This window comes from Suricata suricatta, chromosome 9, assembly GCF_006229205.1.
Source record: "Suricata suricatta isolate VVHF042 chromosome 9, meerkat_22Aug2017_6uvM2_HiC, whole genome shotgun sequence".
Lineage (NCBI taxonomy): Eukaryota > Metazoa > Chordata > Mammalia > Carnivora > Herpestidae > Suricata > Suricata suricatta.
Window position 1 is genome coordinate 59579973 of NC_043708.1, and position 22132 is coordinate 59602104.

At 39.5% G+C, this 22132-nt stretch overlaps 1 protein-coding gene across 2 annotated transcripts in view; it reads right to left on the minus strand.

Annotated features, from left to right (window-relative positions):
• PRORP (protein only RNase P catalytic subunit) overlaps window positions 1–22132 on the minus strand; it is a 131072-nt gene that overhangs the window by 3058 nt on the left and 105882 nt on the right. For both annotated transcript variants that reach the window (XM_029951644.1, XM_029951645.1), the window contains one exon: window positions 1838–1986. In XM_029951644.1, the coding sequence (XP_029807504.1) occupies window positions 1838–1986 (149 nt within the window). The remainder of the gene's footprint in view (window positions 1–1837; window positions 1987–22132) is intronic.

The window sequence follows — 22132 nt, forward strand, 5'->3', positions numbered from 1 at the left end:
GAGAGAGGAGAATAAAACTAGAAAAAATGTACAGGGTTATATGCAACAAGATCAGAAAACTGATGGTAATTGTTGGAGCTGGGTGACAGTTTCATGGAGATTCATGATACTAATCCCTTATAGTATAGTATCTGTTTGAAAAGGCTTCATTGGTACATTAGTGGAAAAGAGAATTAATGTTTAAAATTTAAACATTTAAATCCAAAGCCATAATCAATATTTACAACTGGATTTGGAACTTTAATGGACACAATAAATACAAGTCTCAAACCAAGCCTGAGACCAATTTCTAACAGGTTTCTTGGCTATATTACTACATTTATCCAGTTCCTCCACCTATGAAAAATAACAGTGATGATGACAGCACTTACATAAACGCTTTCCAAGTACTTGGTGCCCTTCTAGAGTTTTCCATGGATTATTTACAAGTATTATCTCATTTAATCTTCACAGAAACCCCATGAGGGTTCCATAAGAAGACACAGAGGAGGGAAACATCTTCCCAGACAGGAGGTGGCAGGGCTGTTATGAATCTGGGTGGACTAATTCCCAAGCCTGTGCTCCTCCTGTCTATTCGATGTTGCCTAAAGTGAGTGTGAAGAGTGTTATTACTGTCTTCTACTCATAGAGACAAAGAAGCAACCCTTCCCATGAATACATAAAAGGACTGAGCTAAGGAAAAAAGGGATCGGTTTGGGATCTGAATGAGGGGTTAGACTCTTGCTCCCTGCATGGAGAGCCATTTTAGCTTTTTGGGAATAAATGATTTGGGGAGTACTGACATATCTTGAAGCTATCACATTCAACATAATGAAACCTACACCCGGGGCTGAAGGACACACGTGATCCATGCAAAGATAAAAATAAACTTTTCTCAGCATAAGTCATATGTAAAACTAAATGAATGTTAAAAGTTTACACGTCCTGTTGAGGGTCTGTGCCCCTCCTGATTAGCTGCTTTCTTCTTGATGGACACTGTACCATTCTGTCACGGACCATGTTTTCTATGTTCCTTTGGACTCCTGAGAAGGTGCAGCTCCCCTTTATATTTAGAATGAACTTCAGGCTCCTTGCTTGACTACCAGAGAGCCCACAAGGTCTTCTGTACCGTGGTCCTTTCCTTCTCTCTGACCCCAGAACCTCCCACTTTTCCTTTCGCTGTTACAGCTCATCTACACTGGTTTGTTTGCTTTCTTCAAACATCAAACACAATCCTGCTTCAGGGCTTTTTGAACAGCAGCTGTTCCCTCTGCTTGATCTGTTCTTCCATCCACCCTCCCCCATTTTCTCAAATGACTCCTTCCCTCTGGTTTTGTCCCCTCCTAAAGGCTATTCCTGACCTCTCCACCTACTCCCCACTGACCTATCCTCTACCCAATTCTTTTTAATCTATTTACTCTGCTTTATTGTCTTCTTAGCATTGATCACTGCCTAGAATTACATGACCTTTTAATTTGTTTACCTGTTTAAGTCCTGAGAAGACAGGGATTTGGTGAACAACTGTTGTTTTCCAAGAACTCAGAAGGCGCTCATATTTATACAATATTTGTTAAATGATCTATGTAGGACCTTAAGCCATGCATTCTGTGTACTCAACTTACTTCTGACTTTATGTCCCTCCAATTTTTCCTTTATCCTGATTTTCTCATCTATTTAAATGTATCCTGTTGTAGAAAGTATATTTTTGTAAGCTGCTTCAAACCTTCTTTTGGAATGAGGCAGGGTATATGTACATATATACATTCAGACACAGGCACTTTAAAAATGGCGAGACTAGGTAACTAACAAGCAGAGGATGGGAGTTGAGTGTAACTCATCTAGTGCCTTCAGTACTTACATGTTATCAGCAAAGAAGCAACTGGCTTGCTTCTGCAGCTTTTTCATCTCATCCTTTCTCCACCTGGAGTGCTGTGTTAGCATGTGCTTTCGGCCCAGGACCAGCAGCTGCAGATTCTGCTTGGCTAGTTGAGAGACCACATTCAAGAGCTAAAAAACACAAAGCCAGTCCCCAAAAGGACCAAGGGAAAAATGTCAAGTAAGTAGAGTGATTCTGCCACCTGGTAGTCTCAACAGTGAAACATGTTTTTCTGGTAAGGGCTGAGAAAAACATTCCTTAAAATAATTCTCCATCTTCGTAAGCTTGAAGCAAATGCTTCTTTATTACAAATGTAGCCTATTGGTCAGGCTATATTATATTGGGTCTAGGGTTGTTTTCTTTAAAAATTTTTTTATATAGTTTATTTATTTTTGAGAATGAAAAAGACAGAGCATGAATGGGGGAGGGACAGAGAGAGAGGAGACACAGAATCAGAAGCAGGTTCCAGGCTCTGAGCTGTCAGCACAGAGCCTGACGCGGGGCTCGAACCTATGAACCGTGAGATCATGACCTGAGCCGAAGTCGGACGCTTAACTGACTGAGCCACCCAGGTGCCCTAGGGGTGTTTTCTAAGCATAGGCAAGATAAGTTGTTTTTCAAGTGTGTTCCACAGAGTCCACCAGGGTAGAGACAGGGAGGTTCAATGATGATGGGGCTTAGTTCCTGACTCCCGACCCTGTTTCAAACAAAACAGCTCAGCTTTTGTACATTTATATATAGGTATTCTGCATAAGTTTTCACTTGAAAAAGGGTTCTGCTTTTTTCTTTCCTTTTCTTTAAAAATTTTTTTTAAATGTTATTAATTTTGAGGGACAGCCAGAGTACCAGCAAGGAAGGGGCAGAGAGAGAGGGAGACAGAATCTGAAGCAGGCTCCAGGCTCCGAGCTGCCAGCACAGAGCCTGACGCGGGCACGAACCCATGGTTGGTGAGATCATGACTTGAGCTGAAGTTGGATGCTCACCGACAGAGTCACCCAGGTGCCTCTCTACTTTTTTTTCCCCCTAAGTTTGTATATGGCTGGAATAGATTGCATCTTTTCAGCCACCTTTTCCATGTCATGATTCTGCTGAGACTGATACCTGTTACTGAAATCTGTTTTTTCCACTCAAAGATCTGTCAATTTCTATTCCTAGTCTCCTTTTCAGTGAATTAACTTCCATTTTCTCTACTTGCTACCTGTCTTGTGTGCATATGACCTCTTCTCAAAAGTCTGGATTTTTAGCAAATCTGGTATCTTGGTAAGTATCTTGGTAGGCTGTACCTAGCCTATCTTCAATCTTTCATAAGGAGAAGTCCATAGATCACTTTCATTTATAACTTATTAAACTAAGCTATAAATGTATATTACTAAATAAAAGTTAAAGAAAAAGTAAAATTTGTTATAGAATACCATATCAGAAATATAAAAGTCCTTTATATGAATTGCTGGACCTATGAAAATCATAATTTGAAAGTTCATTGAAGAAATCATTAATTTTTTTTCCAGTCTTGGTTGGAAAAGCACTGATTTTAATCTACCTTCCTTTTACTTATAATTTCTTCTCATGTAGATATTTTAGGATAAAATTCTTGGGGCACCTGGGGGGTTTAGTCAGTTAAACGTCTGACTTCTCACAGTTCATGAGTTTGAGCCCCACATCGGGCTCTGTGCTGACAGCTCAGAGCCTGAAGCTTGCTTCAGATTCTGTGTCTCCCTTTCTCTCTGCCCCTTCCCACGCCTCTCAAAAATAAATGAACATTAAAAAAAGGATGAAAATTCTTTAGTCAATTCAATTTCATTCATTTATTTGGTCAGTTGTCAAATATCGCTTTAGCACATGAATATATATGTATAGACTCTCTAACAATCTAAGAATGAATTCAGCGAGGGCCAAATTTTTAATATTACTGCTTAATGCTTTGGATTTATATCATGCATTCTATTCCCTAACTAATCTTTTATTTTAGGAAACAGCAGTTGGTTTTCTTATCCCTATTAGTAGTTCTAGAATTGAGACACAGAATGGACTCAACCTGCCTACTGAATGTGTGCTAACACTCAAGCAGAAAAGTATACCAAAGACCAGTGTAAGGCTTCTGGATCCAAAGCTTTACAACCAGTAAAACAGTCTTTCCTTCAAAGCTAGGAATAGTGGCTTCAGTGTTCATTCAACAGTTATTTCTTGTGGTAGGTATCTCAGCCTACAAAATTTTAAAAGACATGGTCCCTGCCTTTAGTGAGAGAGTACCTATCAAGGCTAGGAAAATACGTATTGCTGGCTCTACATTTATTGGATGGTTACTAAACATTTTCCGATCAGCTGAAGAATAGACTCAACATCTATTTTTATCCATGATAAAAGTCGCCCATTATTGGGGCGCCTGGGTGGCTCAGTCGGTTAAGCCTCCAACTTCGGCTCAGGTCAGATCTCACGTTCGTGGGTTCAAGACCCGCATTAGGCTCTGTGCTGACAGCTAGCTCAGAGCCTGGAGCCTGCTTCCGGGTCTGTGTCTCCTTCTCTCTCTGATCCTCCCCCTCTCATGCTCTGTCTCTCTCTGTATCAAAAATAAATAAAACATTAAAACAAAAATTAAAAGAAAAGTTGCCCATTATTGAAAACTTGAAGAATATAGACCAGAATAAAGACAAAGAAGAAACCTTTTATACTCCACCACCCAAAGACTGTTAACATGTATTTACCAGTGGTTTTATTCCATGCATTTTTATATAATCTTATAAGCCATAACTTAAAAAATTAGACTAGAAATCAAAAGCAAACATCTACACTATAAGAAATTTTGGCTCATTGATTCAAACACCTCAAAAGATACTGAGAGGTGCATCTCCTTCAGAATGCATTTATAATATCCCTTTTTTTTAATGTTTATTTTGAGAGAGACAGAGAGACAGAGTGTGAACAATCAGGCAAGAGACAGAGAGAGGGAGTGAGAGAATCCAAAGCAGGCCAATGCTCGATGCAGAGCCCAGTGCAGGTCTTGATCTCACAAACTGTGAGATCATGATCTGAGCTGAAATCAAGAGTTGGACGCTTAACCAACTGAGCCACCCAGGCACCTGTAACCTTCCTTTCTTAAAGCTATGCTGAGATTACAGATTATTTTCAGTGAGCTCAATTACAAAATGGCATCTGGATTCATTAAGAAGAATGACAATAACTTTTTAAAATTTCCATGTGGGGGTACCTAGGTGGCTCAGTCAGGTAGGCCTCCGACTTTGGCTTGGGTCATGATCCCGTGGTTCGTGGGTTCAAGCCCCATGTCGGGCTCTGTGTTTCAGATTCTGTGTCTCCCTCTCTCTCTCTGCCCTCCCTTGCTGTCTCCCTCTCAAAAATAAATAAACCTTAAAAATTAAAAATAAAAATAAATAAAATTTCCTTATGAATTCCCACTGGGTTTTTTTTTTTTTTTGGTAGAGTTTATTACTATGCCCTGGCTTAGATAAATGGCCTTGTGTTTACTAATATTAAGTTAAAAAGAAGGGCCCAGGGAAGAACAGAAAAGGATTAGCTTGAACTGCTCTGGGGCACCATCTTGTGGCTTAGAGGTCTGTAGGAACAGGAACTTTCTGAAATGATGCAAACAAAGGCTATAGAAAAGAAAGCTGAGTTTGCAGAATAAATTCACTGGCCTGAAACTCGATGACGGTCTAGCCATGAGCAGACTTCCTCTGCGGTAAATTCCAAGTCTGGATCCAGTGGGCTAGGTCCAAGTCATAGGTATACTCAGAATGGGGGGTGGGGGGGAGGAGAAAATCTACCTTAATTCTTTGTTAGATCAAAAATAAAACTGGGAGGGATTTCCACTTCTGGAAAATGGAAGTAGATCTGCTTGTCCCCATCTCTGCCACTTAGTACAGCTAAAAAGCCCAGATATTCTACAAAACAAACAGAAAGACTTTGAAAGTTTGATGTTTCCAAAAGTCAAAATGTTTTCAAACACATCTAAGATGTAAAATACAGCATAGGGGCACCTGGCTGGCTCAGTTGGTAGTATGTGCAGTTCTTCATATCAGGGTTGTGAGTACGAGCTGCACACTGGGTGTGGAGATTGCTTAAAAATAAACTCTTAAAAAAATACAGCATAAAATGAGATTTATACCTATTTTCCAAATAAAGCAAAACAAAAATCAGAAATTAGAAAACAGAAGACTGTGAAAGGTCAAGAGAAAAAAGCAGACTGTCTAAGGACCTGGTGGGCATGAATAATGACACAGTAAGTGAGTTCCCTGTATATTCTTTTAGACTCATATATCTTAGACTTAGAGCTGAAGAAGCAGCTACCCAGAAATGCCAACGGGTACAGACAAAAAGACCCCAAAAAAGGCCTAATTTCTATAGTCCAAAGACCAGGAAAGAGGCCATCCAGCAAGATAGGAAACTTGTTACAATGATGACACTAGCAGACTATGATACTGTGTGTGTGTGTGTGTGTGTGTGTGTGTGTGTACATATATGCATGCAGTTCTCAAAGCAGCCATTAAAAATACTACACTGGGGCGCCTGGGTGGCTCAGTCGGTTAAGCCTCCGACTTCGGCTCAGGTCAGATCTCACATTCATGGGTTCGAGCCCCGCGTCAGGCTCTGGGCTGACAGCTAGCTCAGAGCCTGGAGCCTGCTTCCGGTTCTGCGTCTCCTCCTCTCTCTGCCCCCTCCACCTCTCATGCTCTGTCTCTCTCTGTATCAAAAATAAATAAAAAAACATTAAAGAATTAAAAAAAATACTACACTAAAACACACTATAAATTAAAAAACAAAATAGTAAAAAATTCAGAACAGATACCTAAAAATGGAATTCTATAAAAAAAAGTTCAAGTAGCTGATAGGAAGGAAAGAAAAATAAGACAGAATAAAAAATAGAGGTCATAGAAATCAAAAAATAAAATGGCAGGCATAAATCCTAACAATTCAATAAGAACATACACCAATACAACACATTTCTTACCAATAAGAAATACAAAGGGTTTTAATACACCAATTAAAAGACAGAGGACAGCAGTGTGGAGCCTGCTGTGGATTCTTCTCTCCCCCTCTCCTGTCTCTCCCTTGTTCATGCGCGCGCGCGCTCTCTCTCTCTCGCTCTCAAACTAAATAAATAATTTAAAAAATTTTTTAAAAAGAGGCATCATTGATAAATTGGACCTCATCAAAATGAAAACTGTTTGCATTGTGAAAGGTCCTGTTAAAAAAGATGAAAAGACAAGTTAAAGTCTGGGAGAAAATACTTGCAAATCCACATATTCAACAAAGAAGTCATATCTAGAACATATAAAGAACTTTTAAAACTCAATAGTTAAAAAAAGCAAATAATCCAAATAAAACATGAACAAAGACCTTTTGGAGTGCCTGGCTGGCTCAGTTGGTAGAGCATGTGACTCTTAATTGTGGGATTGTGAGTTTGAGCTCCATGTTGGAGGTAAAGTTTACTTCAAAATAAAACAAAACAAACTTTAAGATCTTACACCAAAGAAGATGTACAGATGATAAATGAGCACAAGAAAAGATATCCAAAATTATTAGCTATTAGGGAAATGCAAATTATAACCCAATGAAGTATCACTACATATCTATCAGAATGGCTAAATAAAAAATAGTAATAACACCAAATGCTGGTGAGGATATGGAAAAACTGAATCACTCACATATTGCTGGTGGGAATTTTAAATGGCACAGGCACTCTAGCTACAGTTTCCTGTAAAACTAAACATGCAACTACCACATGACTAATTTACTGAATTTCTGGGCATTTATGCCATAAAAACGAAGACTTATGTTCACGTAAAAACTTGTACACATTTGTTTAACTATTATTTAGGCTTATTTGTAATAGTCAAAATCTAGAAACAATCTAGATGTCCTTCAGTAGGTGAACAGTTAAACTGGAGCATCTAGACAAGGGAAATCTAAACAACAATAAAAAGGAACAAACTATTGCCAACCTGGATTGATTTCCACAGAATTATTTGAGTGAAAAAAGCCAAACACAAAAGGTTATGTTCTGTGTGATTCCACTTACATAACATGTCTGAAATGAGAAAATTATAAAAACTCAGAACAGATTGGTGGCAGCTGGGGACTAAAGAAGTGAAGTCAAGAGGGAAGTAGGTATGGCTATAATAAGGAAAGAGGAGGGATCCTTGTGGTGATGGAAATGTTCTCTATCTTGACTCTATCAAGGTCAATATCTTGGTTGTGATAATAGAGTTTGGCAAGATGCTACCACTGGAGGAAAGTGGGTAAAAGATACATGGGATCTCTGTGTACTATTTCTTACATCTGCCTATGAATCTACAATTGTCTCTAAATAGAAAGTCAAACAAACAAACAAACAAACAAAAAAACAAACCAAAACAAAACCTCTAAAGCAAAACAAGCTAGGGCTTGTAAGAACAAATGGGTATGTGACAAATATCCAATGCATCCTGGATGGTCAATACAAGATATAAAAGGCAATCCTCTCCTGAGACTATAAGCTGGAAATAAGTTTAGATGAGAAAGATAAGGAATGGTTTTCTTAAGTTCAGGACAGTCATGACCAGAGAAGCCACAATCCACTCTGGACTGTTCTAATCTGGAAAACCATGAATGAGATGGTAAGGGATAGGTCTGGGTCTGTCTAAGGAATCTAGAATCTGAGCCACATAGTAGAACAAAATAAATAGTATGGCTCTTTCTAGAGAGTATCCAAAATTCCAAATTGATTCTAGAACTTCTCTGGGTATCTCAAGGTTAACCTGAGATCTCACTCTGACCCCCCACTCCCACTCCACTGCTCCTTAGGATGTCTAAAGGATAATTTTTCAAAACCCAGAAGAGGAAGAATAAATTTCAGACAAATATTTGATGCAAACATTTTCTGGTTGGGCTTCCATTCTAATTTGGTTTACCTCCTGCAGGAACAGATAAAAGGTTTTTGTTTTTTTTTTTTTACTTGTAAGTGAAACTTATTTTTGGTATAAAATTGCTGAAAGGTAGTTCCTGAGCTTAGGGTAAAAATACATTTGGCAGGGCTACATCTGTTAGAAATAACTGCGTAGGGATACTCAGGAAGTAGAAAAGCTGCCCTGGGAGGTGGTGGAGGCCCGTGAGAGCAAGAGCTTTTTTGAGTAATCCTAAACTGCAAGTGTAACTTCCTTTCCCTATTCTTAACTTTTTACTCACCCCCTGTAGTCTCTTACACTTCCTGGCCTGTGTGGTCTGTAGGTCTTCAGAAACTCTTAAGCCTTTGGGATCTGATGTCTACAGAAATTAGTTTTATGCCAGTTCTTCAGCAAGATAGCTATAATCAGTATACCATATATATGAGAATAGTCATTATCAGACACCTTCTGGAAAAAGTTTTGGAAACAACCCAAATGTCCGTCAACAGATGGGCAGATACACAAAACATGTACATACACACAAAGGAATATTATTCAGCTTTAAGAAGGAATAAAACTCTGATACATGCTACAACATGGATAAACCTAGAAGACATTACGTTAACCTTACGTTAACTTAAGACATTAAGCCAGACACAAAAGAACAAGTATTCTACGATTCCACTTACGTGACGCACCTAGAGTAATCTAATTCATAAACAGAAAATACACTGGTTGCAAGGGGTGGGGGTGGGGAAATGAGGCATTATTGTTTAATGGGTACAGAGTTTCAGTTTGGGAAGATGAAAAAGTTCCAGAGATGAAATGGTGCTGATGATGGGACAACAATGTGAAGTGTTTAATGCCACTGAACTGTACACTTAAAAATGGTTAAAATAGGGTGTTAAAGGTATGAGGTGAAATCATGAAACTCTACTCCTAAAACTAACATTATACTACATGTTATTAACTAACTGGAATTTATTTCTTTATTAAAAAAAATTTTTTAATGTTCATTTATTTTTGAGAGAGAGAATGTGAGCTGGGGAGGGTCAGAGAGAGAAAGAGAGACACAGAATCAGAAGCAGGCTTCAGGCTCCGAGCTGTCAGCACAGAGCCCAATGCGGGGTTCAAACTCACTAACCACGAGATTATGACCTGAGCCGAAGTCAGATGCTTAAAAGACTGAGCAACACAGCTGCCCCATTAACTAACTGGAATTTAATAAAAACTAGAAACTATAAAAAAATGGTTAAAACAAATTTTACATTATGTATATTTTGCCATAATGAAAGTTTTATTATAGAAATCTAAGAATATAAACAAAAGTTGGCAAAATATCATAATCACGCTGCTGTTTCAATAACTATCAGCTTATGGCCAATCTAATTTCATCTATATCCCCTACCCAGATTATTCTTCCACTGAGATTATTTTGAAACAATCCCAGACATCATACCACTTCATCTGTAAATATGTCAGAATATACTTCTAAACATAAGGATATTTTTAAAAAATAAGCACTTAATACCATTATCACCTAAAAAATTAACAATAATTCCTTAATGTCAAATCTACACTGTTCATATTTCTGATACATGATTTTTTTTTTTACACTTTTCAAAAAAAAAAATTAGGATCTAAAAAGGCTCCATAGATTGTAATTGCTTGACTGCAACTAAAATGTGGCCGTTTGTCTTACAGAATTTCCTGCACTTAGATTTTGCTAACTGTATACCTCTGGCATCATGTAACATATTCTCCAGTCCTCTGTTTTTCTTATAAATTAGTTGGCTCTAGAGACGATCAGATTCAAGGGTTTTTTTGGTGTGTACTCATGTGTGTGTCTGTGCCTGTGTGTGTGTCTATTTAAAACTGTGGCGCTGATAAAGTAAAAACTCCCGTTTCTTCAAGAGAACATTAGTAAGAACTTCTCAGTCAGTAAGCAGGGGACACTGGAGATAGAGATAAAAAGACACAGTTATCCCTAACCTCCAGGAGTTTATACTCAAACGATTCTGACCTAATTTAATAAATCTAAGAGGGAGTACAAAGGATGGGCAGGCACCTAAACCACACTGAGGGTAGGGAGGGTGGTCAGGGATGTCTTCACAGAGGAAGCAACCACTGAGGTTTCAGATGAATTATCCAGGCAAGGAATGGGAGTTTCCAAGGACAAGGAGCAGCATATTGAAGGCAGAAGTTCTTTATTAGTACACTGAATTCGAGGAACTGCAAGCTGTCAAATCTGTTTCAAGCAAAGGTGTGAGATGACCTGAGGAATGCCAGAAATAAGGCTGAAAATGAATGTAGAAGTCAGATCACAAAGGTCCTTGAAAGCTGTGATAAGGAATCTTTTCCGACCTGAAAGCAATGGGGGGGAAAAACAAAGGATTTATAGCAGGAGCATGATATGACTACCAATTTAGAGAGATCAAAACTGTAAACTTCGAGAAGGCTAGACTAGGGGATCAAGTAGGGGGTTTCTGCAGTAATTCAAGTAAGAGATGAGAACTGAGGCACTGGCGGTAAAGATGGAGAGAAGAGAGCCCTCTGAGTTAGCAGAGTTAGTGGAGCAGAACTGATCAGACTCAGACACGGACTACCTGTGGGAAACGAGGAGAAGGATAAACCAAGGAAGATCGGGACAACTGGACAAACCAAGACAGGGTCTATGAGAAGAAAAGCTCATCATATCCCCGGGGAGGGGGGGGCGGGGGCGGGGCGGGGGGAGAGATCCAGTGAACAGCCAGTCATGTGACCCTACTATCTAGCAGAGGGCTCTGGGCTGGAGATAAAGACTTCAAGCCTTCGAGGAGTAGATGAAGTTTAACAGGAAGGATACAGGCAGAAAGGAATAAAGCTGAGGATGAAACACGAGGAATACTATTTTTTGAAGGCTGGAGTGATAAGAAAACAATTTAATGCAAACTGAGGGATGGTCAGAGAGAAAGAAAAACCAGGAGACAGAAGTCTCTCAGACAGACAATTAAGAGCATTTAAAGAAGAAAGGAGAGGCTAAGTATCAGTGCTTACAGAGACACCAAAGTGTGCCCCAAAATGTGGAGGAGTCATTTTGATGATGCCATGGGGGCAGGAGTGAGACTTCAGTTGGTTTCCTAAACTACGTAAGGTTACAGTTTGCTTTGTCTAGAGAGACTCTGTCTTACAAGCATATCTCTATTTTGCTTACCATCAGTAACAATCAATTCTGCTTTTTCATTTCAGAAACTATGTTGTATGGCTTCTTCAAAACTTCCAACCTCCAGAAACTTCCCTTTGAAGGGACAAAGTATGTGATTTTGTTTTTTATAGATGGAAGACTTGAGAATATTTATATCCTGATCAGAAAAAGTCAATGGCAAGGTAAAGGATGAAGATACAAGGCACAGAAAGGATAACTGTTAGAACAAGTTTCCTGAGAAAGCAGTAAGAGAATCTAGAGACCGGGCAAGAGAGGAAGAAAGAACACCTCTAGCACTGAAATGGACTTGAGGAGAGATTAAATTGGCCTGACCGTGTGGTTGGTCTATGTGTGTGCGTGGTGTGTGTGTTGAAATGTGAGGTGGCTCCTCCAGACAGCTTCTATTTTCTGTGTGCGACAGGGGGTGAGTCATTGGCAGCAGGACGGTGAAGAGGGTAGAGCAGGAGGCTTGAGGACAGAGGCATGGAGGAGACACAGCAGGTGTGAGGGTAGGAGGGAGAGCTGACTGCGGACTCACAGAACAAGCCAGAGGGCATAAAAACGGAAGGCGGTGGAAGCCGGGAGTGCCTTGAGGCCGCAGTCGGCACAGTAGGGAGATTTTCAGCAGGCAGCAGCCTGGCTGAGTGAGAAGGCCAGTGTGGGTGATGGTCGTCCCTAGCTCCGCATGTGGTAGAAAAGCAGTTTCAGGTGGAACCATAATCAAAACACCAGTCATCTCGTTTTGCTCTCCCTAAGTACTACTGAAAATACCAGTCCAAACTTTTATTCGTACAGGATCTGTGGTTTGGGGGTTCTGGCCTAAGTCAGGAATTCTAAATTCCCATTTTATATATTTGCTCAGATTGCTTTATTTTTAAAATGTGAAATAAGGTACCCTCCCACCCTCTTCCCTCCCCCTCCCCCCACCATCCTCAACAGTATTATGAACATTTATCTATCAAGTTATCATCAATAAAAATGTAAAATGTCATCAACTCACATCTATTTCTATATGGTAAGATCTTTGGAGTAAGGATCTCAAAACCATCTGGCTCTCACGGCATGTTCTCTCTGGCAATGTCTCCCGTTCTAATGACTTTTGGAAACCATCAGGGGCCAATTTGATAAGGGGTCCCATGAGGCCACGTGTGAGTGAAGTATGTTTCCTTCCTCAACCTACCTTTCCACTTCAGCCCTTCTCTCTCTTTTTAATGTATCAGTGGGGGGTGGGGGGATGGCGAGAAGTTATATTTACTTACTTTAGCCTTAGTTAAGAGAAGACCCCTCCCACCTCCAATTCTATTCAGCTAGTTGGAGCCCAGAACCCAATGGATAAGGCACCCAGTGTCATTCCCTGAAGATTCTGATGCTAATATTCAATGTGTGAAATGAGGAATCATGGAAAGTTCAGTTTCCTGCACTTGGCTATGGACAGTTTTCTTTAAAGAATCTGATATACATATGGGAAGGGATAGGGAAGAGAGGGAAACAAACCACAGGAGACTCTTTAAATAACAGAGAACAAACTGAGGGTTGACGGATGGAGGTGGGTGGGAGATGGGCTAGATGGGTGATGGGTATTAAAGAAAGACACCCGTGATGAGCACTAGGTGTTGTACGTAAGTGATGAATCACCGAATTCTACTCCTGAAAACCAACAATGCACTGTATGTTAACTAAAATTTAAATAATAAAAAAAAAGGACCTGATGTAGAAGGAGAGCTTAAAGTAGAACCTCTCTGAAAATGGTCAGAGGCTGTTTAAAGGTGCAAACTGATCATGTGGGGTGTTTGAGGAGCAAGGTATCATGTGCTTGACTGGCCCAAGCTTTGGGAGGCCTCGTTTTTCTCAGATAAAACCATACTAGTGTTCACACCAAGGAAGATGTGAAGTGATTTTGTCTTTGACCAATCTCTTCATTACACATACACACATATATTAAGCAGCTGAACTGCAAAATAAAAGATAAATTAAAAAATTTTTTTAAGTTTACTTATTTTGAGGGAGAGTGCACAAGTGGGGTAATGACAGAGAGAGAGAGAGGGAAGAGACAATCCTCAGGCTCTGCACTATCTGTGCAAAGCTTGACGCGGGGTTCAAACTCACAAACCGTGAGGTCATGACCTGAGCTGAAACCAAGAGTCAGATGCTTAACTCACTGAGCCACTCAGGCGCCCTAGAAAGCAGATCGATTTTAAATAAAATGTTGCTATTAAAGAGAATATTTTTGGTTATCTGTTAGTGAAGAGACTTAAAATTCCTTAAGAAAAAAAAAAAGAAATTTTAAAATAACTACAAACAGCTTGCATATGGTTCCAACATAAAAGAATGCCAATGTTTAATACCAGTTATATAGTTTTTTTTTTGGAGACCAAAGCTAGCAAATGCCCACTTTTTAGGCTAGTGCTTCATTAAAGACAACCTCATGGTAACTTGGGGCTTGAACTGGATGGACAGGGTGGGTTCCTATTTGAATCTGGCGGGGTGAGGATACAATGGGTTTAAGTCAAAGGCAGACAAAAGAAAGCAAGAAAAGTAAGTAAAAATTGTTTGGGTCCTTTTCTTTCATGTGCACAAATTAATTGTAACAATTATTTCCCACAAATTAAGAGAATATGAAATGACTTTAGAGACACAATGATTGATGAACTCTATAGAGGCAGTGTTCTCAGACTCAGAAGACCATAAACACGGTGTTTATAATGGATGCCCTGTGCTCTCCACAAAGTTTACAGCAGAAATAACAAGGCAAGTCATAACTTACACTGAACAATGGAGTTTTCTACTTGTTTCTGTGTTGTTTCTACCATCTGCAGGTAAGCTCATATCTAGTTTCATTCTCTTTTCTTGTCTTTGTAACTCTCATTGTTCTCTTGAGCTAAGTTTTGGGAAGAGAATTCCTGTCCTAGAGATGGTCCTCAGGTGACTGCTATATTCAACATTTTTCTGTGTACCTCGGAAAATACCACCAAGGAGGAGTGCAGGAAACCCACCAAAGTTTTGGCTCACAGCTTCTCATCATGTTTTCATTTGCCAACTACTTACTGGTGTTGTCTCAGCCTTAGTTAGTTCTACCTTAGAGAAAGAGATCATTCTTTACTTAAGGAAGATAAATGATATTTTCTTGTTGGAACTGTTCAAGAGCTATTCAGCATGTAGGATGTAGATTAGCACTTGATGAAAATGGGAGAATTAGACGAAGATGAAAAAAGGAAATGTTTTAGAGAAGCGGCAGAAGCTGGGGTGAGGAGGGGAGGGAAATTTTACTGGGTGGTATTCAAATGGAAGCTTCAGATGCCTGGTGGTGGAGTTCCAGAGAGAAGAGGCAGAGCCTGAACCAGCGTTCTGCTCCCATCTCTGGGACCACGTACTCTGAGCACAGAAGATTGAAAACTTTGATGACTGACTGACTGTAAAAGTTCTTTGAATCACCTGGAAGAAAGTATATACACAAAATAATTTACTTTATTATGATGTCATAAATGATCCCACTGGTTTACACTAGACTCACCATGTCCTATATCCTGCTTTCGTCAGTCTTTGGTATTTCGGGGAGATTTCAATGATCTCATGTTGTCTTTAGTCAATGAAACAATCCCACTGAGGAAGAGAAATGCCCTTCCTGCCCTGGGAACATCCTGGCAAGTGTGGGATGTGTTTCCTGCCTACCTTGTCTTCTCTGATGCCATTAGCACCCACACAATTGTCCAGCCTTTTAGAGAATGATTAACTTGGCTAACATGGATTTCCCCAGCTAGCTGAGAGTCAGCACTGTCTAGAAGACAGAAGAGTTGGCTCCTGACTCATAGTATGACTTTTCTCCAAACATTTACATGCATCCTTTGGTCTTTTTAGTTTCTCTGTAAGATATTTATGTTCCCTTTGTCACTGTGAGGCAGAAATGGGTAGTATTTTGAAGACTGAAAACGAATTTCAGGAAGATTAAATTAACTTATTCAGATATATTTTAATTTCTACTTTCAACAATTTATTAAAAGTTTCCACTAGGGTTCTAGATCCAGTCCATGTATGGGGAGTAATCTGCTTACATTGGTAACGTATGTAAATACTTTCAGGCTCATAGACACCATTTAATGACTCGAAAAGGAAGAATATGATGATTGGGCTGTGGAGGCTTGAAAATTTATGTAATCTTTCCATGGCTGCATTGATTTACATAGCTTCTGTTTTAGTAGAGAGCCACACACAACTGTATACTATGGCTACTGATTCTGTTCACTTAAAGTTAAAAAATATATATTAATCTATATTTGAGAAAGAGAGGCAGATTGTGAGCAAGGGAGTGGCAGAGAGATGGAGACAGATCCAATGCAGGCTCCCAACTTCAAGCTGTCAGCACAGAGCCTGACATGGGGCTCAAACCTACAAGCCATGAGATCATGACCTGAGCCAAATTTGGACGCTCAACCAACTATGCCATCCAGTTGCCCCTTGATTTTGTTTTTGGGAACAAGCATGTCAGTTCAAAATATATGAAAGACCGAGGAAAATAAAAGGACACCTTGGATATCTCCAGCTAATGTTCCAAGTCATCTATACAGTTCTGTAGTGGGAAGGGCTGATATGGTAAATGAAACTGAATAGAGACATAAAAGAGACTTTCCCAATTCATAGCTAGTATGTGATAGTATAGTAATTAAGAGCAACAAGCTTTGATGTCAGGCTGCCTAGTTCAAATTCTGGTTCTACTATGTCAGAGCCGTGTGACCTCAAGAAAGTTACCTTATTTTGGAGGGGGCTCTGTTTCATCATTGGTAGAATGGAGATACAAATTGGGTTATTATGAGGATTAATTTAGATGCATTTAACTACAAAGCACATGGAAAAGTACTCAATAAATACTGGCTATTATTAGATAGTAATAGCCTGGATTAGTAAACTTAGACCTCTTAAACCCCACTGTATTCCCACTCCCTCAAAAAACAAAAACAAAAAACAAAATAGAAAGAGAATAAAAACAGATAAAAAAGAAAGAAAAGAGATTCTTTTGGTATTATCACAAACCTGGGCGATTTTTGTATTAATCTCTCTGTCAGCACTTGTTAAAAGTAGAACATAGGCTTTCAGGCTAAGAAGACAAAAGGAACACATGCATATAATATTAATCCCACTTGAAATCCCACTATACAGAGCCTTCTAAAATGACAAATTCAAAAGAACCTGGGGACAAGAAGGGAGATAACAGCAATAAAATTCAGAAGCTGGAAAGGAGATGGACAGGTGGTAACTAACCCTGCAGATGCAACAAAGTCAAGTTTGAAGAGGGGTGAGCTAAGAACCAACCTAATTTCTCAAAATTCTCCAGAACTGGAAGCAAAGGAGGCAGGTAATTGGAGGTGTATGTCCTAACTCAGGAGACCTGGGTAAAAGCTGTTATGGAAGCATCGGATTCCTAACTCTGCCCTCTCCACTCCACATATATACTACTGTTTCTGCTGTGGTGGGGGTAGGAAGTCTGAAGATTCATTATTTGGATGTGGGAAATCAAAGGATCTCTACACTGGAATACCGTGTACCTTACCTTTCAAACTGTGCGTACAATACTGAAATATAGGCATTACATGAATATACGTGTACCGAAAGCAGGATGTAGAGAAACTCAGACCTGTTCCTGTTCCTCTACTTGACTCTCAGAAACACTGGCAGTAAGTCCTTGACCCTACAGTCAGGAGATTGGAAACTCTCCTTTGGGGAATCTGACCAGGCAAAGAAAAAAACCCTATAGATACTGATTGTTGGGAATTCCCCCACAAAGGCACACCCAGATCACCCTACCATGAAGTCAATAAGCCCCACCTACACACCCAGAGCTTCTAATCAGTTCTTGAGATTATGTTTAGTCTTAAGCACATAGCAAAGAATTATCACAGCTGTGGAGAGCTGTGAAAAATATAAAATAAATAAGAAAAAAAAAAGACTCTAAAGGGAGAAGGCCAAAACCTTACAAAAACCTATTATTAAAATCATGTATTCATTATGCATTTTTTAAAGGAAGAAAATAAATAAGAGCTCTTAGGAATTAAAATATGGCTGCAACCATGAATTAAAAAAAATTAATAGAAGGGTAGGAAGAGAACACTGAAGAGACCTCCTAAGAAAGGAACAAAGGGATAAAAATTAAGAAATATTCAGTTTGGGAGATCTAACACCTGAGTGAGAGAAAGAGAGAGGAAGAAAGGGAGGAAGGAAGAGAGGGAGGGAGGAGGGAACAAACAGGGAAAAAAGAGAGGAGGAGTCATTAATGAAATAATCAAAGAACATTTCCCAAACAGAAAGATCTGAGTTTAAGAATGAAATAGTTCCCTGCATACCCAACTCAATGGATAGCAAATTGACCATATCAAGTCACACTACTGTAAAAGCTTAGAACACCAGAAATAAAAAGAAAATTCTAAAAGCTTCCAGAGAGAAAAACATCATATAGAAAAGCTCAGGAGTCAGAATGTCTTCAGATTTCTGCTCTTCTATAAGCAGCCTGATGTGATCTCTGAAAATGGTTTGCTATTCAGTTGACCCAGAACACCATATATAATCATGCAAACCAGGAGGTTCAAGAGGTGCCTGGGTGGCTCAATTGGTTGAACATTGGACTCCTGATTTCAGCTCAGGTTATAATCCCAGGGTTGCTGGGATTGAGCCCAGTGTCCAGTTCTGTGTCAAGCATGTAGCCTGCTTGTGATTCTCTCTCTCTTTCTCTCTCTGTCTCTCTGCCTAGGTATTAAGGGTATGCATATCCAAAAAGCCACTGAGTATCTGAAGGATGTCACTTTGCAGAAGCAATGTGTGCCATTCCATTGCTACAATGGTGGAGCTGGTAGGTGTGCCCAGAGCAAAGAGTAGGGCTAGACACAAGGTTGGTGTCTCAAAAAGGGTGCTGAATTTTTATTGTACGTGTTTAAAAATGCACAGAGTAATGCAGAACTTAAGGGTCTGGATGTAGATTTTCTGGTCATTGAGCACATCCAGGCGAACACAGCCCCCAGGATGTGGTGCAGACCTTACAGGGCTCATGGTCAGATTGACCCCACACAGAAGCTCTCCCTGCCACACTGAGAGGATCCTTACTGAACAAGAGCGGATTGTTCCTAGAGCAGAAGAGAAGGTTGCACAGAGGAAAAGGATATCCTAGAAGAAACTGAAGAAACAAAAACTTACAGCTCTGGAGTACATTCTGAATAAAATAAATGTAAATAAAAGCAACAAAAATACCAATGTCTTCAAATTTTCAACATTGGAAATATAAAGTACTGTTTTCAAAATTCTGAGAGAATATTAATTCTAACCTAGAGATCTATTTTCAGCCACACTATCATATATAAGAATAACATAAAGACACTGTCAGACATGGAAGTACTCCAAAATTTTACCTCCCATGCATCCTTCCTTAAGAAGCTCCTGAAGAATGTTTTCCACTAAAGATACTAACCAAGAATGAGGAAGACAGGAAATAGGAGATCCAGTACTGATGAGAGGCAATGGGAATTGCAGGAGGATGGCGAAGAGAGACTCCAATATAATGTCTGTGTGTCACATGCAGAGGGCCATCAGTCTAGATTGGAAAGTAAGTCCAGAGATAGCCACACTGGGGACAGTCATCACCACGACCTCCACTGCCATCACATCATCATTTTCATTGGAGCACAGAGTGCCTGCGTGAGCTTGTACTTGGCTGTCTTAACCACTGTCTGGAGTTACTATACTCTCTACTCCCTGCCCTGCTGCCTGGAACAGTAAAGACTTGCACTTTACTGAAAATGCAAGAAATTTTTGCTTTGATCTACTCCTAAAAGCTGGAGGAGAGCCATGTGAGAGTAGAGGTGGTAAATGGCAGCCTATTTGGTTTGACCACATTTCTGTCAAGTGTTGTGTAACTGATCCAAACTACAACTCTGCCAGCTGCCTCCCTGTGGTAAAAACCCTGTTTCCTAGGACTTATGCCTCCCCCTGAATGCTTACTTCTCCAGAAGGGGCTCTTACAAGCTCTCAGAGAAGCCATGAACCAAAGATTCTGTTCACGTTCTCCAGGGAGTTGTCACCTAATAGCAACAATACTGCTCTTTCTTTACACAGCTAGGGTTGAGCCTACTACTTGGTTTTTCAAATCTAAACAAAAAAAGCAAGAAAATTATTTGTACCATAGTCAGGGTATAGGGATTGAAGAAGAAGGGGTTAGTAAAAGAAAAATAAGTTAGGGCACAAAGAGAGTTTTTAAATCTGATATATATAGAAGAGTTCATTTTTTTATTGCTCTTTACATTACATATTTACATTTAAAATGTTCTTGGGGCGCCTGGGTAGCTTAGTTGGTTGAGTGTCTGACTTTTGATTTCGGCTTAGGTCATGATCTCCCAGTTCATGGGTTCTAGCCCCGTGTCAGGCTCTGCACTGACAGCACGAAGCCTGCTTGGGATTCTGTCTCCCTCTCTTTCTCTTCCTCCCCTGCATGCGTGCATGCACATATGCTCTCTCAATAATAAATAAACTTTTTAAAAAAGTGTTCTTTATAGATGATGATGTTAAACACTCACACAGGTTCTATAATATGAATCATATGAAGTTCCCAATATTACATCATTTTTGAGGTGCAAAATAGCAACCTCCTATATTTAAACCTAATAGTTGAGGCTCAGCAATGTATCTTATGCCCTGGAGGCAAGTTAAGGGCCTAAGTTTCCCCATCTGCAAAGTGTAGAGTGAAAAATAAAACAACAGAGAAACCAATGTAATGAACTCTCATAACTGTGTAATTCTCATACTGTGTATGCCCAATACAATAATTCCTGTCCTCCAAAAAGTTAAAATGTTAAGACTAATGGGGAAATTCCTTTGTGTTTCCCAGAAAAAAGATCTGGCAAATATTATATTCACATAACTGTAGTTTAATGTACTGTAGCAATGAGAACTTAGGAACAGTTTTTAGAAATCCCCAAACCCTCACATTTCCTTCACTTCTGCTTTTCTTACAAAAATAGGGGCACAGAAACTGGAAATGACAGGAAGCAATAATGGGGATGTGATTTGAGGGAGAGGTGTGAGAAGAGGAATTAGATATAAAATGAGACCAGTGTATTCACTATTCTCTAATCAAGGCAGAGATATGAGGAGACTGAGTTGGTTCTTGTTAGAAGAGCTATTTTGAGGCTTTTTCCAAACGTACAGAATAAACATTCATGTAAACTAAAAAGAGGAATCTTCTGCTTTTGTCCCTTTAGCTATAATTTACTGGTGATTCCGATGGGTCAGAAGCACTTTAAACCACTTTATATACATCTTCATTTCATCCTCACAGATGTCCCATGAATTTGGTGCCATTATTACCACCCTGCTCCTAATGTCCTTTTACACAGGAGGTAATGGAGGCTCAGTAAAATTAAGGAACTACCTCAAGGTCACAGGCCAGGTTTCAAACCTGGGTTAATTCTAACTTCAAACCCATTCTCTTAATCAGTAACCTCCTGATACTGAATAGATCTTGATTCAAACTCCTTTCTTGTCAAAATATCCCCATTCCTTGATCCTACTGCTTAATCTGTAGCTGTGACTATGATTTTTCCAGTAGCTTGTGGGAAATCCTAGTTACGTTTGTTTGAAAGCCTAACACTGTATTTCTCACATTGGGGTGTACACACAAACAGTACTTGGGCAACATACTGAGGGCACCTGGAAGCCCACAGGATAAACAGGCACATCCTCCTGAACTGATCATTTTACTCTTCTTTGAGAATCTCCTTTTTTCTGATTTGAAAATAAACACAGAACTGCTGTGATATCTTCATGCAACATTTATACGAACTTTTAAGATGAAACAAACAAGACTTCAGGTACATTTTCTATTTGTGGCAGGGTCATATACTGCAACCTCTGGGTATAGGAGCTTTCTCCTATGCAAGTGTGAGGCGTGATCACTGTATTGTGAAGTAAGTCAGCGGAAAACAGCATTCTACCCAGCCCAGGAACAAAGTCAGAATATGGAACGTGGACCTAATCTGACTGTTCAAAGAGACTTCCAAAACTTTTACTTACTGAAAATGCATATATTTTAAAAAATGCAAATTTTAGAAAACTATGTTTAATGATGGCATTTTTGTGTGAGATAATTAGTGTGTATGTGTGAAAACAGTCTTGAAAGATGCTCACTTAACTGTTATCAGTGGTTTCCTTTGAGGAGCAGAGCTGAGAGAACTTTCAATTTCT